The sequence below is a fragment of the Seriola lalandi genome, unplaced genomic scaffold (assembly GCF_002814215.2).
Source record: "Seriola lalandi dorsalis isolate HSWRI2012SDOR001 ecotype SW California unplaced genomic scaffold, Sedor1 jcf7180002054563, whole genome shotgun sequence".
Classification (NCBI taxonomy): Eukaryota; Metazoa; Chordata; class Actinopteri; order Carangiformes; family Carangidae; genus Seriola; species Seriola lalandi.
The window spans coordinates 1,163,560-1,178,833 of NW_019525116.1; the positions used below are offsets into that span (position 1 = coordinate 1,163,560).

At 44.4% G+C, this 15,274-nt stretch overlaps 1 protein-coding gene across 1 annotated transcript in view; it reads left to right on the forward strand.

The window, feature by feature from the left end:
* Positions 1-14,796, forward strand: part of caskin1 (CASK interacting protein 1) — a 106,195-nt gene extending 91,399 nt beyond the window's left edge. The window contains exons 16-24 of the mRNA XM_087176645.1: positions 1,658-1,768; positions 3,861-3,962; positions 4,146-4,284; positions 5,208-5,351; positions 5,479-6,749; positions 6,838-7,143; positions 7,413-8,019; positions 8,685-9,192; positions 9,815-14,796. Of these exons, the coding sequence (XP_087032771.1) occupies positions 1,658-1,768; positions 3,861-3,962; positions 4,146-4,284; positions 5,208-5,351; positions 5,479-6,749; positions 6,838-7,143; positions 7,413-8,019; positions 8,685-9,192; positions 9,815-9,911 (3,285 nt within the window). The 3' untranslated portion in view covers positions 9,912-14,796. The remainder of the gene's footprint in view (positions 1-1,657; positions 1,769-3,860; positions 3,963-4,145; positions 4,285-5,207; positions 5,352-5,478; positions 6,750-6,837; positions 7,144-7,412; positions 8,020-8,684; positions 9,193-9,814) is intronic.
* Positions 14,797-15,274: the final 478 nt, after the last annotated feature.

Consider the following 15,274-nt stretch of genomic DNA (forward strand, 5'->3'; position numbering starts at 1 on the left):
TGTGTGTTTGTATGTTTGTGTGTGTGTGTGTGTGTGCTGGCAGGTGTCCAGCAGTATGCATGGCGTGGGTGGAGGTGTGAAATCTGAGCTTACACGATGTACAGTAAGCTGTCATATACTGTAGAGTGTGTGTTTATATATGTGCGGGGGCCAAAATTTAAGTTCATGTCTCATTGTATAATAATTGCAAGCCTGATATACCAATGAGCATATTTAAGAAGCAGGTGGTCGTGGTGGTTGTGTGGGAATCGCTTGCCCGTGTGTGTGTGTGTGTGTGTGTGTGTGTGTGTGTGTGTGTGTGTGTGTGTGTGTGTGTGTGTGTGTGTGTGTGTGTGCTGACATGTAAGCCTTGTTCTCGAGGCCATCTGTCCTGGTTCCTCAGTACCCAGCGTCCTAATATTTCCTTCGGCAGGGTAAAGAGGAAGAAAGAAGGGAAGGAATACTAATTGGCTTTGAGGGACAATGTGGAGGAAGAGGAGGGTCACGAGGAAAGACGAAGAAAAGGAGGAAAAAAGGGGGAAGAGAGACACAGAATGGAGAAAGAGAAAAGAGACAGAAGGAATGTGGGAGTTTAAAGAGGTGCTTTCACCAGCATCAGCATCTAGAGGAGGACATTGCAGCAGATGATCAACTATTTTAACCAGCTCATATATTGTTTTTCCTTTACAGCTGATCAGGATTTGGGTTGCACCAGCTATTGATGAAATCATCACTAAATTTATATGTTTAAGTTTAGGTTTATGTTATAACTAGTATTTAATTAAAGTCATAGATCTATTAAAGTGATCTGACATGGGGTTGTGTGAGGTACTTATCTATATTTAGCGTGTTACCTGCAGTTGATTCAGTTCAGCGCGCTCTCAGTTTAGCCACTTAAACACATGGCCACAGAAAAAAGCTAATACCAGCTAAAGTGTACACTTTATTTTAAATCTTTTCACTTCTTCACTATCTTGTCGTCAAACAGCTCTTTCCTTTGGAACTACATTTTGTGAACAGTTGAACTACCGTACATCTACGCACAGGCATACCTACAGTGCTCACTGTATTACTCCGCAGATCAGCTTTTTGAGTTAGAAAGCAGAGTGTAAAATCGGTTAAAATAGTTGATCAATTAGCACATGTGACAATGAGTGTGTAATGCTTGTACAACCCTTTTTTGTCACCACCACTATACAGCGTTTTCTGGCCTCTATCCTTTAAAAGCATGCAAAAGAAACAACATAAATTCTGTTTTGTCTTTACTTTCCAGCTGTGAAGCGGTAAATGCAGATTAGCTTGATGGTGCTAAATCTGCAGCTCTTGCTGGTGCATACCAGATCCTTCAGGCAGGGCCTTCCTCCTTCCAAACTTAAGCCTGGTTTTCACCACATGGCCAAGCAGAGCTAACCGGGGCTAATACGTTGACCTTATCAGGAGCTACATGTTGTAATGCCAGTGAATCATTATAATCGTCCATAAGTGTATAATAATTTGCCTTTGTGACATAAGCGTAGACATAATGAAAGGATATACTGATAAGGAGAACAGTTTCTTGCTGTAGTAACTATTATTGTGGGCTCTGTTTGGCCCTACTTGGCCCTGCTGAGGAAAAGTGGCTGTTAAAGAAGTAGACACGGAGCCAGTGACCGCATGCCCCCTGTCTTCTCTCCCATAGAGCTCAGAGGCCGTTGTCCAATGGCTGAGCGACTTTCAGCTGCAGGTCTACGCTCCAAACTTCCTGAGTGCAGGGTATGACTTGCCCACCATTAGCCGAATGACCCCGGAGGTAAGGCAACTGTACCCTGACCCCCTCAACCCCAGAGAGGTCACAGGCACCTCCAAGGACCACAATGGAAACAACTTTGATTTGTGCTGTCCTTGATGTTTTCAAGATGCATGTTTACCATTTCCTTGAAAAAAAACTGAGCACAATTAAATCACTCAACCAAACTGATCCCACCTATTCTTTCCCTGCCTCCTGTCAATCCTGCCCTGGTTTAACCTTTCACCTCTCACACTTGACCTGGTATTGACCAGCATCTCTCTCTGACCCCTGATATCTTTGAAAATGTAATCACTGCACTGGAACACTTTGAGCTAGTCTCTAAACCGCACATATTGTCATACTTATGCTAATGATGTAGTTTTTTAACATGTAAATTAAGTGAATTCAAAATATTCAAAAGGATATGGTCTGGGCTCAAAATGCCAAGTTGCTGGATTGGTGTGGAACCATGTCTAGCTTAGTAAAAGTATAGGCAGTATGTAAAGTATGTTTTCTAAAATAGTTTGACATTTTGGGAAACGCGTTTATTCACTTTCTTGTAGAACATTAGATGAGAAGATAGATACCTCTCTAATGTCTGAAGGGTAAATATGAAGCTATCACCAGAAGCCAGTTAGTTCAGCTCATGAGAAATGTTAGCCATTTACCGCTTAGTCTTTATGCTAAGCTAAGCTAGCTGGCTTCTGGCGGAAGCTTCATATTTACTGTAAAGAAGTGGAATAGATCATGTCATTTACCTCCTCACCAAACAGCAAAGAAGTGTGTTTTCCAATATGTCGAACTATTCTTATAAAACACATACATTTTCAACAATCTCACTGTGATGTTTACTGCTGGTCTCTGTTAGTGGTCGTGCCTCTTAGTGGTCCAAACATTACTTAATGCAGCTTTAAGTAACAAGGACAAACGAAAGAAACACTCATCTGCTTAAAGAAAAGATCTTTCTATGATCCTTAGCTTTCATTTACTCTGTGAAAGTGAGGCTACTTTCCACGTTCATTTTTATGCAAAATAAAAATCAATAAAATAACCAAACTGCTGTAAAGCATCATGTACTTGTTGCTTGTTGCCTCAACATTTCCACATACTGAGTGATTTTATTTTACTCTCACTTCCATTTTGAGCTGCCAAGGTTCCCCCCTAACCTGAAGCTACATTGAAAAAATAAATCCAGTGCACTGAGAATAGATGTAGAAGTATATCCATACAACCCCCCGACCTTCCCCTCACCTTCAACACTGCTGCTGCCTGCTCCGAGGAGCTAGACCGACGCTCTCTGCCAAGCTCACCTACATACAAATAATTTATAGCACATATAAATTATTTGTATATAAACACTCCCTCCGGGTCGTAGTTGTGCATTCTGAAGGGTTCAGAGCTGAGCTGACTTTAAAAGAGCTTTGTTATCAGAGACATGCCATTAAATCCTTGCCCCTACTACTGTATTTTTATGTCACATCTGTATATAATTTATGAGCGATGCAGCTGTGTGTGTGCGTGAGTGTGTGTATAAAAGTGTGTTCTTGTGTGTCCACCACAACTACCACTGAATTGCACAAACAAAAGTAAATAGACATTGACAGGATGATGCACTGTTCAGTTTTTAATCCACACTCTATAATTTTTAATTTTCTTAGTTTGTATGTTTGACCTTATTTATCTATGACAGAATATAGTGAATATAAAAGTATAAAAAAGACTATATAAAGTATAAAAGTAGGAGCTGAATTTAAATGAAATCTTGGAGAATCGAGCTGATTGATTTCTTGTTAGTGCTTCCTTTGCTTTTGCTCTCCTCCTTGCTTTGCTGCTTTTCTTATCATTTTTAGACATTTACATTTCTGCTCCTTTCTCCTCAAACTGGCAGAAGCTTTCATTAGATGTCACGCTGCCTCTTGTTTCTTTTTGTTGCAACCTTTCCTGTGTGTGTGTGTGTGTGTGTGTGTGTGTGTGTGTGTGTGTGTGTGTGTGTGAGAGAGCGAGAGAGAGAAACTGCTTGAGTAATGGAGATTTTTGTGGAGGAAAAACCTGCACGCCACTATTGTGTCTTACTTATGTGTGTGTATCTGTTTGTTTGTTCCTGTGTGTGTAGGATCTGACAGCTATTGGAATAACTAAACCAGGTCACAGAAAGAAAATGACATCGGAGATTAACAAGCTCAGTGTCACAGAGTGGCTGCCCGATCAGAAACCTGTGAGTAAAACTCAAGACACACACACCAATTATTGTAGATGCTTTCCTGGTATCTGTCATGCTAAAACTATTACTGTAATTCATATTTCTGTTGGTTCATCATGAAATGTCAGATGTGTTAATTGGTTGCCCCGGTTGTTGGTCAAAGTCTGGTGAGCAGTCGTGTTTGTGGTGTTCCTATAGGCCAATCTGGGAGAGTGGCTGTCTGCCATTGGTCTGAACCAGTACCACCAGGTGTTGGTGCAGAACGGCTATGAGAACATCGACTTCATCACTGACATCACTTGGGAGGACCTGCAGGAAATAGGCATCACCAAACTGGGTAACTAGTACAGTCACACAGACTGTGTGTGGAAGCATTAGAGACTGCTGCGATCAAGCTTCAGCACGATGTGATTTGTGCTACGGTAAAGAAAGCTGCTGTCGTGGTAAACGTTAGATTCCAAGGCCTGGGAATAAGCAGAGATAACTGGTTAGGGGTAGGGTGAAGGTAAGGAAAACACTTCACTTCCTGCAGAATTTTCCACATATTCCTAGTTTGGCGTAGACACGTTAAGTATGGAGGCCCGGCCCTGACAAAAAGGTTGTCAGACTGATGTCGCTATATGATGAAAGTTGGTGCTAGCTGGTGTTCACTGTGTTTTGCGATAAGTGTTTTCAATTAAGCTCACCCTCTCAGTGGCTGACTGTGGAAAAGGAAATGCTAAAATAGGGAATAGATAAGTGATTAAATGTGTGGCAAGAACAAAATATAAGAAAATTGAGGAGCTGAAGAATATAAAATGAGCTGGTGAAAGATAAATAGCGGAGTAAGTTCTATGACGGTGAAATTTAATCAATTTTTTTTTAAAAAGTTTTGCTTTTGTCTTAACACTGATTAAGTGTTGAAGGAAAAGCATAAAGCTTCACATTTCTTTTTACACTCCATTTTAATTATAAATAATTTCATTGAGAATTTTATTTATTGACATGATCAATTATATTTTTGACTAATAACCTTTTACTATATTTTGTTTCGCAGCTTCAGAAATGTTCACCCTCTAAGTTGAGGAAAGATCTACATATATACTGTGTATAATAATAATAATAATGATGATAATAATGTATAATAATACATTATGTATAATAATAATAATAATATAAAATATGATTTATTTTGATTAAAAATTATATTTAACATAAGTACTTAGCTTAAAGTTTTATTAATTAAACAAGAACGCTAATTCTAATCTGTTGATGTTGAAGGCCACCAGAAGAAGCTGATGCTGGCGGTGAAGCGACTGGCTGAACTGCAGCGTGGAACAGATGGGCGGGGCTCCCTCCGAAAGAAGCCTCCGCCAATCACACAGCAGCAGGAAATCATGTCAGTGGACAGCCCGCCTCCAGACGGTAAGCTATAAACTTTTAATGAGATCTAAACGGACGTACCTCATGAGAGGTCAAACACCTTTGACCAGCTGCTGTGCTGTTAAAGTGAATCTTCATGTTAATCTAAAGAGTTTCTTCTTCTCTTCAGAGGTCATGTCTCCAAAGATGAGCACCTTCCAGGACAGCGAGTTGAGCACCGAGCTGCAGAGTGCCATGACCCAACCAGGCCAGGAGGTCAAAGCTCAACGAACACGCAGCCTCAGCAAGGACCACGATGAGGTGATGACAGGAGGCGGGGGAGGAGGCACCGGGCCGCCTAAGAAGGAGGCGCGGACTATGAGGCAGCAGAGCAGCCAGGGCAGCACGTCTTCCCACAGAGGCAGTGTCTCCTCTCAAGGCAAACACCGTCACTCCCACTCCCACTCCCACTCCCAGCCTGCTCCCCCCTACACGCCCCCTCACACTCCCACCAAGACTAGAACCTCATCTTCCTCCTCCACTTCCTCCGTCCAGAGCGCAGCTTCCCCGCAGGCCAAACCCAAGCCGGCCCCCCAGTTTATCCAGGGGGAGAGACCCCAGTCCCCGCGCTCACACACCCCTCAGTCTCCGACCCACCGTGGAGCTCTGTGTACCCAACCTCAGCCTCAGCCTCAGCTTCAGCAGCAGCAGCAGCCTCAGCCTCAGCAGCAGCAGCAGCAGCAGCAGCCGCCGCCTCTAGTCCAGCCACCGCACCAAGCACACCCTCAGCACCACCCACAGACACAGGTGATGGAGGTCAGGGAGAGCCAACAACCACAGGTCCCCCTCCTCTGCCTCCCACCAGAGGCTGAGCTGGCTGAGGGACAAGGAGCAGAGCCCTCGGCGCTGCAGAAGAAACGCGCCCACAGCCTCAACCGATACGCCGTGTCAGATGGCGAGTGTGATGAGAGGGCAGGAGGAGGAGGAGGAGGAGGAGGAGGAGGAGAAGGGGAAGCAGAGGTCATAAGAGGTCAGAACTCAGTTGTCGTCAGAGGGGACGGAGGTAAATACGCCACAGTGACCCACCGCGTCAGCCGCAGCCACTCGGTGCGCAACCAGGACAAGAACGCCAACCGCAACCAGACGCAGTCCTTTGCTCTGCGTCAGAAGAAGAAAGGGCCGCCCCCGCCGCCGCCCAAACGCTCCAGCTCCGCCATCTCCAGCTCCAACTCCAACCTGACAGATGCCAACGCACAGCAGCACACACTCACTACCACGGGGGGGATGCTGGACGTGCCTTACCACCAACAGCGGCGGGCCAGCGACCTCGGGGTGTCCGTGGAAGCAGGTGCTGTGGAGACGAGCAGCATGGGCAGCGTGAGGAGCATCGCTGCCATGTTGGAAATGTCTTCTATAGGGGGTGGAGCCAAAGGAATGGCGCTGCAGAAGAATTTCCTGCAGGTATTGTAGAGAACATTTTATCTGAGTCATTATAGAAAGTATATCTATATCTGCATTAAAGTTGTACGTGTTGTATCCACATTTCCAGGTGGGGAAAACACGTGATGCCATTGGTCTGGATGGCGAAGTGGTGAACCGACGGAGGACCATCAGTGGCCCCGTCACCGAGCTGGTGGCAGCTGCCAGGCGCAACCAGCCAACTCCCTCCGCTCTCCCGTCTCCCTCCGTCCAGCCTGAGACCTCCCCTCCAACGATAAATTCCTCCTCCCCCCACCCTCCGTCCTCCCCCCACCCCAGCTCGGGAGGCAGCGGCAGCTCATCGGAGAACCTGCCGTTTGCGGAGGAGGGAAGCCTGACGATCCGCCGGCAGGGTCGAGGAGAAGGAGAAGGACAGGTAGCTATCTATATATATGTTTGTCTATCTATCTATCTATCTATCTATCTATCTATCTATCTATCTATCTATCTATCTATCTATCTATCTATCTATCTATCTATCTATCTATCTATGTAATGTAATGTGCTAAAATCAAATGTGATCTGCTGTAGTACAAATCCATAGTGAAGCTTCTCTGTTTTTATTTGTGTTTATCCATTTATCAATGTTTCTGACTGTTTGTGCAAAAATTACCTCTTGTCACGAATGTATGAATTTTCCGTTAGTGTGTATTTTGTGTCTGTCTGCAGGGGGATGGGGAGGCTCCCCAGGGAGACGGAGGTTTCAACCAGGATGACATCTCCGGCGCCGAGGCCACGGCGACCTTGAAGCGACGGCCCCGCAGCTCCAAGCCGCACCCCAACGGCTCCGACTTCACCCTCCAGGAGTCGTCCACCGTCAAGCGACGGCCCAAGAGCCGCGACAAGGAGCCCGAAGGCTACGCAGACCTGGCCGCCGCGAACGGAGAGCCCGTGGGACTCGGGCCGCCGAACACCACGCAGCCGGTACCCTACCAGAACGGCACCGCCACCGTGAGACGCCGCCCGGTGTCTGATGCTGGAGTGACGGAGCAGCCGCAACCTCAACCTCAACCTCAGCCCCAACATCAACCTCAACCTCAACCACAAGTGACCGCTGCTCCTCGCAGGGACAGCGTGGATCAAGGAGCTCCAGTAAGCAACGAAGGACCTCCGCAGAGGAAACCAAAGCCGCCGGTCTCCCCCAAGCCTGTGGTGGGGCAGATAAAGAGACAAGGAGGCCCACAGACCCCCCCACAACCTGCTTCCAACAAGAGAGTCCCCCTGCCAGGCCCTGGCACGCCTGGAAGTCCCGGTATGATGTGTGTCTGTGTGAGGTCTGGGTGAGGATGGGGGACGAGGAATTATGCAAAATCTTTTAATTATTAGTTAGGGAAAGTTATCCAGGTCCCCAATTCCAACATCAGCCACAGCCAATCAGAGCAGGGGAAGTCAAGTGAAGAAGTATAATATCAGAGAATGCTGCTGATGTTTTTGGGGACTTGAATGTCAGAATGTGCTTTGAAATCAAACCATAAATCCCGTCTGAGGAAGCCAGAAAAACGCCAGAATATTATTATTATTATTATGATCAGTCCTGTTAAAATAAACCCCTGCAGATACATGATGGTCATTTATGTTATGAAGCTATAAAATGTCATGTTTTTAAGATGCATATTGTTCTCTTTAGTCTCAGTAGAGGTCTGTTTTTCCAGCACTAGATTTATTCCACCACTTCCCATGATGCACAGTTTTTTGGCAAAGTTCCTGTTTGTGTGATATCTGAAGCCTTTGTTCGTGTCTTTGCTTGATATAGACGAGAAAATGATACACAGTCTTGTTTGGCCCTGTCAGGCCCCTGGGAGCCAGGAGCTGCAGAACAGAACTGCTTTATTTTTTAAGTCACTAACCCGGCGTTGTTCTTTTCTCTCTCTCTCTCTCTCTCTCTCTCTCTCTCTCTCTCTCTCTCTCTCTCTGTAGTGGAAGGAAAGAAGATCCCTCCACCGGTCTCGCCCAAACCAGTGCCACCGCCGACGGCGCCCAAACCGGCCAAACTCATCCACTCCATGACCAGTCCCCCCTCCCCTACCCCGGCTTCTGCCCCAGTCAAACAGCACTCTGCGGTGACTCGGCAGACCAGCTCACCCCCCTCTTTCCCCCCTTCCAACACTCCCAGTCCGCCAAATGCCAAGCCGCCGAGCCCGTCTTCTCAGAGCCCCCACACCCCGCAGACCCCCACCACACCACAGACGCCCCAGACTCCGGCTACTCCCAGCCCGACACCGCCGCCCGTCAAGCCCCCTCGATCCTCCATCGGGGGAGTGTCGGTGGACAGCGGGATGGTTGGAGGCGGCGTGACGGCGCCCGCTGCTACGACAACACCAGACTTCAGTGTGGACTCTCTGGTGCATCAGAAACTGGAAGAGACGAGCGCATCGCTGGCCGCCGCTCTGCGGGCCGTGGAAGATAAGATACTGCGGCAAGAGGAGTGAGGAGCGCACACACTCTCATATACACATCCTCACACACTCAAACACAAGGCGTCTAGTTTCACAGTGGTGAACAGGAGGTAATGATTAATAATGCTGAGGCGGTGTGTATTCAGGTTTATTCCGGCACAGACCACAAGGCTGGGTGTGGTGATCCTGATGTGTGTGTGCTGTGAATACTCCCATTTATGTCGCAGTATAAACATTAAGCAGACAATTATTATCCTCATCAGATTGTCAGTCACAATCATTTCCCATGTAAAATAGAAATAAAGAAATATTTATAATACAGATTTCAATTGTAAATCTATCATTGTATCAGCATAAATTACACATGTGCCATGTGAGAAAGGAAAGCTTGGCAGGTGTAGCAACTGTAACTAAGGGGGAAGGAGCTTGGCAAGCAATCAAATAGCCCCAGCTTTTCAGTACCAGTAACCACTGTGAAATGAGAGGCCCAGATCTGTCAATTAAGAGTTGAAGTATTCTCCATCATTTGGTATAATTATGTGTGTGTGTGTGTGTGTGTGTGTGTGTGTGTGTGTGTGTGTGTGTGTGTGTGTGTGTGTGTGTGTGTGTGTGTGTGTGTGTGTGTGTGTGTGTGTGTGTGTGCATATTTAGCTCTGTGGCTGAGCAGAAGACCACGGTTAGCATCCTGGACGACATCGGCAGCATGTTTGATGACCTTGCCGACCAACTGGACGCCATGTTGGAGTAACCACAGAAACCAGTCAGCGTGTCTCCACGGCAACGCTGCAACAGGAGTGACTCAGATGGCACAACAGGCAACACGCCTCTCTATCTCTCTCTGTCCCTCTCTTCTTCTCTTCATCCTTCTCTCTCCGTTGTGCCCCCCCACCCCTCACTCTTCCCGTCGTCCGTCGTCCGTCCGACCGACCGACCGTCGCTGCTCTGGAAAAACCTCTTTCATCCTCCTCTTCCTGCTCTCCTGTTGCTGATGATGAAAATGATGATGGAGCAGTGACACAGGTCTGGACAGACATGTCGCAGAGAGAGTGCAAGAATGAAGGATGGATAAAGAGAGGGACACTAAAAGAGAGAGGTTGAAAAAAAAAAAGGACCAAAAATGTCTGATGGGGAGAGGAGATTGAAAAAAAAAAAATCAGCAGATGGAGAGATGAAGAAATGCAACAAAATGGAGGAGACTGCAATCAAAACATGGGTCTTTTAAGAACTCTGCGCGGACTTGAACAAACAAACTAAACTAATACTGATTGAAAAACCAACTGTGTAATGAATCATAGTATGGTATGTGTACATTCTAAGCATGGAGAGTTTATATCTACTGAAAAAGTCCTGCATTAGCACACTAATATATAATATACCGATAAATATGAATCTCTAGCTCTTTGGTTTGATGTCTTGGTTCTGTGTGGAATGGTGACCTCTGGTGTTGTGACGATGTAAATGACTTGGTGGAAAAATTTTTTATCTGTGACCAAAACGAGACTATCCAGCTCCGGGAGTGTGTGTGTGTGTGTGTGTGTGTGTGTGTGTGTGTGTGTGTGTGTGTGTGTGTGTGTGTGTGTGCGTGCGTGCGTGCGTGCGTGCGTGCGTGCGTGCGTGCGTGCGTGTGTGTGCGTGTGTGTGTACGTGTGATCGGGACAGTGTGACAGGTGTATGTGTGTTAGCTCTGGGTTCAGCTTGTGGATTGTTGGGAATTTCAGGATCAAATCCAGTTTCCTGTCCTGGCTGCATCCATCCACTCAACTGCATCCTCATCATCACCCACAACACACACACACACACACACACACACACACACACACACACACACACACAGGAGAAGCACAATGACCCATGCAGCCAGCGCACACACACACACACACACACACACACACACACACAAACACATGGGAGCCTGCACAATATAAGCTAAATGAGAGAAGAGGGGGGGGGAGAAAACTGCAGCAAGGCTTCAGCAGATTGTCTTGGAAGCAGACGTCAGGTCTCAGAGGATTTCAGGATGCACTTAAAGGGGTTTGAGGTGCAAGGTTTTAGCAAGGCAAGGTAAAGGCAGTAGAGTTGGTGAGTTCTTCAGGAGGATGAGTCTCGGGGGTCAAAGGTCAGGTCAGCTTTAGTTGGTCCAAACGCCCCGCCCCCCCGTCCAAACACAATGCAACACAAGAGTCAGAGCCTTGTGTCCAGAGAGAGCGAGGCCAATGAACTCAGCTCCACCCAAACAGTTTCAAGTCCTCCTGATACCTGTTGTTAATTCAGTAAAACAAGGGTGTAGCAACAAACTTCAGGTTTCCCACACTCCCACACAAATCTGAATAACTTTTTAATTTAAATTCAGTGACTGAAAATCGGTGTTGTTATAGACACATGAGATTATGTGATTTCAATGTTAATATATAATCATTTTCAAACAGGGATGCACTGATCCAACTTTTTCTCTTCCAGTATGTTAACTCAGGGTATCTGCTGATACCGATCACCAATCCAATAAAAAGATTTTAAAAAAAGTTTCAATTTAAAATAGATTTGAATAGTAGTTGGAGTTTAATGCGATTTTCCCACAATAGTTCAATCATCTTGTTAAAGATTCTTCGTCGTAAAAAGTCGTCTCCCTCATTTAAAACCCAGAGATTGTGATCATGCAAATGTGTTTCTTCTCACTACTAGTTGAACTGGTGAACTCAAACTGTTTCCTGCTTCACTGAAATGTCATTTTGTCATTTAATGTGCGTTACATCACACGTCTTTACGTTGTATAATGGACCAAGTTTGGCTGATGCACATGTTGTGATGTCACAAAGTCCTGCTGGTACATCTGTGTGTTAAACTCAGGATATCAAGTGAGCACAGCAGGTGAATGTGAAAACAGCCTTCTGGTGTCAAACTGTGCATATACCTTGTTCTGCACAGTGACACTCACAAACATCGAAATGAGCAATAAGCAAAACACATTTTTGACTGGAGGTGGGCTTTAAAACCTGCCATGGAATTTACTGGAATCATTTTTATGTAAGGTAACATGAGGGCAGGGATTGCTGTGGAGTCAGCAGTCTGTCTTGAGTGTAACTGATAGTGGAGATACTGAACTTTCAAGTGATGCAATACCTGAATTTAATGAGGAGTGATCCCATCTGGCTGATAAAATCTAATTAATAAGATCAATATTGACCCAGTGTCAGTGCATCCCTACTTTTAAGATCCCATATTGATTATTTTTGTCAAATCTATAACTTTCCGACATCCCTGTGCGGGACCCTTGAGTTTATTTCTCCGGGATATGAAGAAAAAACACAAAACACTATATAACCAAAACCCTTCCTGACACCTTAGCCGACAACCCCTCTCTTTCCGTCTTTATCTCTCTCATCCCACGTTCTCCTAAAACCTCCCACCCCCCTGTTGCCATGACAATCTACATCATCACGCCCACCATCCTCATCGGCATCACTGTGGTTACTACACAGTGTGTTGCCATGACAGCATTTTCATGGGATTAAAAAGAAAAAGAAAAAAAAAGAAAAAGATAAATGTGTTAAGATGGAGCAAGTGGTGCCAGAGATCTGTGAAGCTGGATGGTTTGTTTCAGTGCAACGTTCAGTTCCTAAAACCAACCAGAGCCTGCATCCAGTGAGGTGCAGTGCTCCATTTGCACCTCGGTCCATTAAGAAAATCACAGTCCCATAGCAGCCACACTCCTTATATACATGAATAAGAATTCAGAGAATAGTTGTGGTATTTAAATTATGATCACATAGAGATTATATATATGGATATTTGCAAAAAAAAAAAGTGTATTTATGATGTATGTGTCATCCTGAAGACTATTTTTCAAAGTAAACAGATCTAATGAGTGTTGAATCAGTTTGCTTCTCCATGCTTAAGTGGTCCGAGCTGATGAATCATTGTAGGATACCATGTTGGGATATTTCCAGAAAGTGTTTTTTCTGTTTGTATACTTTGTTTTCTTATTGTTATTTTTTTTTATTTTTTCCTCTGCCTACATGTGTACATGTATCCAGGTGTATAATACAAGCAAATTCTTGTTGTTTAGTTGTATTATTTTCAAATTGTTTTAAATGCAACGTTCATTTTTTTTTTTTTTTCTTTGAAACATGTGCCTTGCTTTGTGATTTTGGTCTGACTACAATACAGTAGATGGGTATGTACAAAATATGGGGATCTCTCTCTTTCCTCTGTTTTCATTATTTATATGTCGCCATAAAATATATAAAATCACATCTGAACAAAACACAATAACTTACAGTGATATATTTTCCCCCACTTGCTGTTCTGTTATTCACAATCAGTTAACACATACAAGCCTTATTTGTCTTTTTTTTTTTTTAAACTGAATCTTCTTCATCAGATTGAAAAGTTAAGGACAAATTTATTCCAGTAAGACAGCTACACTTTGACCACTTGCGATCACATGCTTGCTGGAACAGCAACATCTGGCTCTCCCGAGTTAGCTGCAGCATTCATGTGCTAATTTGGCAGAACGTTAAAGGTAGTAATAAAACATTTGGGGAAATAAGCGTATTCATGAGTTATTTGAGAAGATTGACGCCATTCTCATGTTTGTATGAAAATTACTAAACTACAGCAGCAGGTTAGCTTGACTAAGCTTAGCAGAGAGAACAGTAAAGGGGGAAAGCTAGCTAGCCTGCTAATTAGCATGTTGTTTATTTGATTCGTACAAAAACTGGAGTGTAAAAATGACATTGTGGTTTTTTTTAGCTTTGGATAAAGTCACGCCAGCTGTTCCCCAGTAAGCTAAGCTAACCCGCTGCTAGAAGTTATATCATATAAAGAATGAAGTGAGCATATTTCCCAAAATGTCAAATTAATTTTTTAAGCTGTAGATTACCAAAACATCCCTATAATGAAAACTAACCAGTAAAATGCCAGTCATGATGGTTGGTCCAGCTGTTAGTGGATGTGTAGTAAATTTCTTTTTACTCAAACAAAAATTTCTGTGGGTAAATTTCATATGTTGGTAAACCCGAAAAGTTCTGATTTGTCAATCCAAATGGTTATCTGAAATTTCCATGATAGTTCATGACGTTTTTCCACTAACACCCATAGTAACTCCCCCCTGTACTTTAAACTTGTTACAACCACACAGACATACCTCCCATCATCCACAACTGGAAGACGACATCCTTGCTTTTGAACTTGGCCCGTCATGTTAAAGCAACATTTAGCCTTTTCTCCTCCATCCTTCGGTCTCATTTTGGTCATGTGTCATGTTGTAGGTGTTATTTTGAAGTGTGTGTGGGGGTTGGGGTCTGAGTTGGATCAGGCTATGAAGGTGAAAAAACACAGTTGGTCAAATATGTTGTGGAGCAAAAGTAGTTCATTTTCTTTCTCAAAAGAAAAAGCCAAGCTGTTTTTATTTGATTTCCCGCCTGTGCTTATCTGAACAGATACTGGACCGGTGTCTCCTCTGCTCTGCAGTGACTGTATGTGAGTGCTTGAGAGGCCGAGTGTGTGTTACGTGTTGCTCTGCTATTGACTGTATGAAACCTGTGTGCGAGTGTGTATGTGTGTGGACAGTGGTGTGCTTGCAGTGACTGCATCTTATGGCCATCTGCTCTGAATAAATAAATGTTATATACAAACTGCACTGTCCTCAGCCTCCCTTTGTGTTGAGATGTGAACTTTATATTTTCACGGTCCTCCTCCAGGGGGCAGCACATGACTGCATTAATACAGCACTCACAGTCCTGTTAGTCTCCTCCATTTTGGTAAATTAGATCTCAATACATTTAGAAAATGTTAACAGAGGTAAATGAAAATATCAATACCACTCATGCCTGTGGGGTAAATGTAAAGTGACCAACAGCATCCAGTTAGCTTAACTTAGCATTGCTTTTTCCCCCCTCAAACATAGGTAAGTGGTTGCCACCTGTTTTGGCATGTGACGCTTTGAAAAAAGCTTTAGTTACTTATGTCGCTTTGTCACTGCTTCATGTTTACAAGTGGAATGTAGTTCAATCAAAGGATGACTTTTGATGCCTTACTATACTAAGACGTTGTTATGACATTTTATGGCTTACTATAGATTGACTTTTGATGCCTTCCTATAATATGACATTT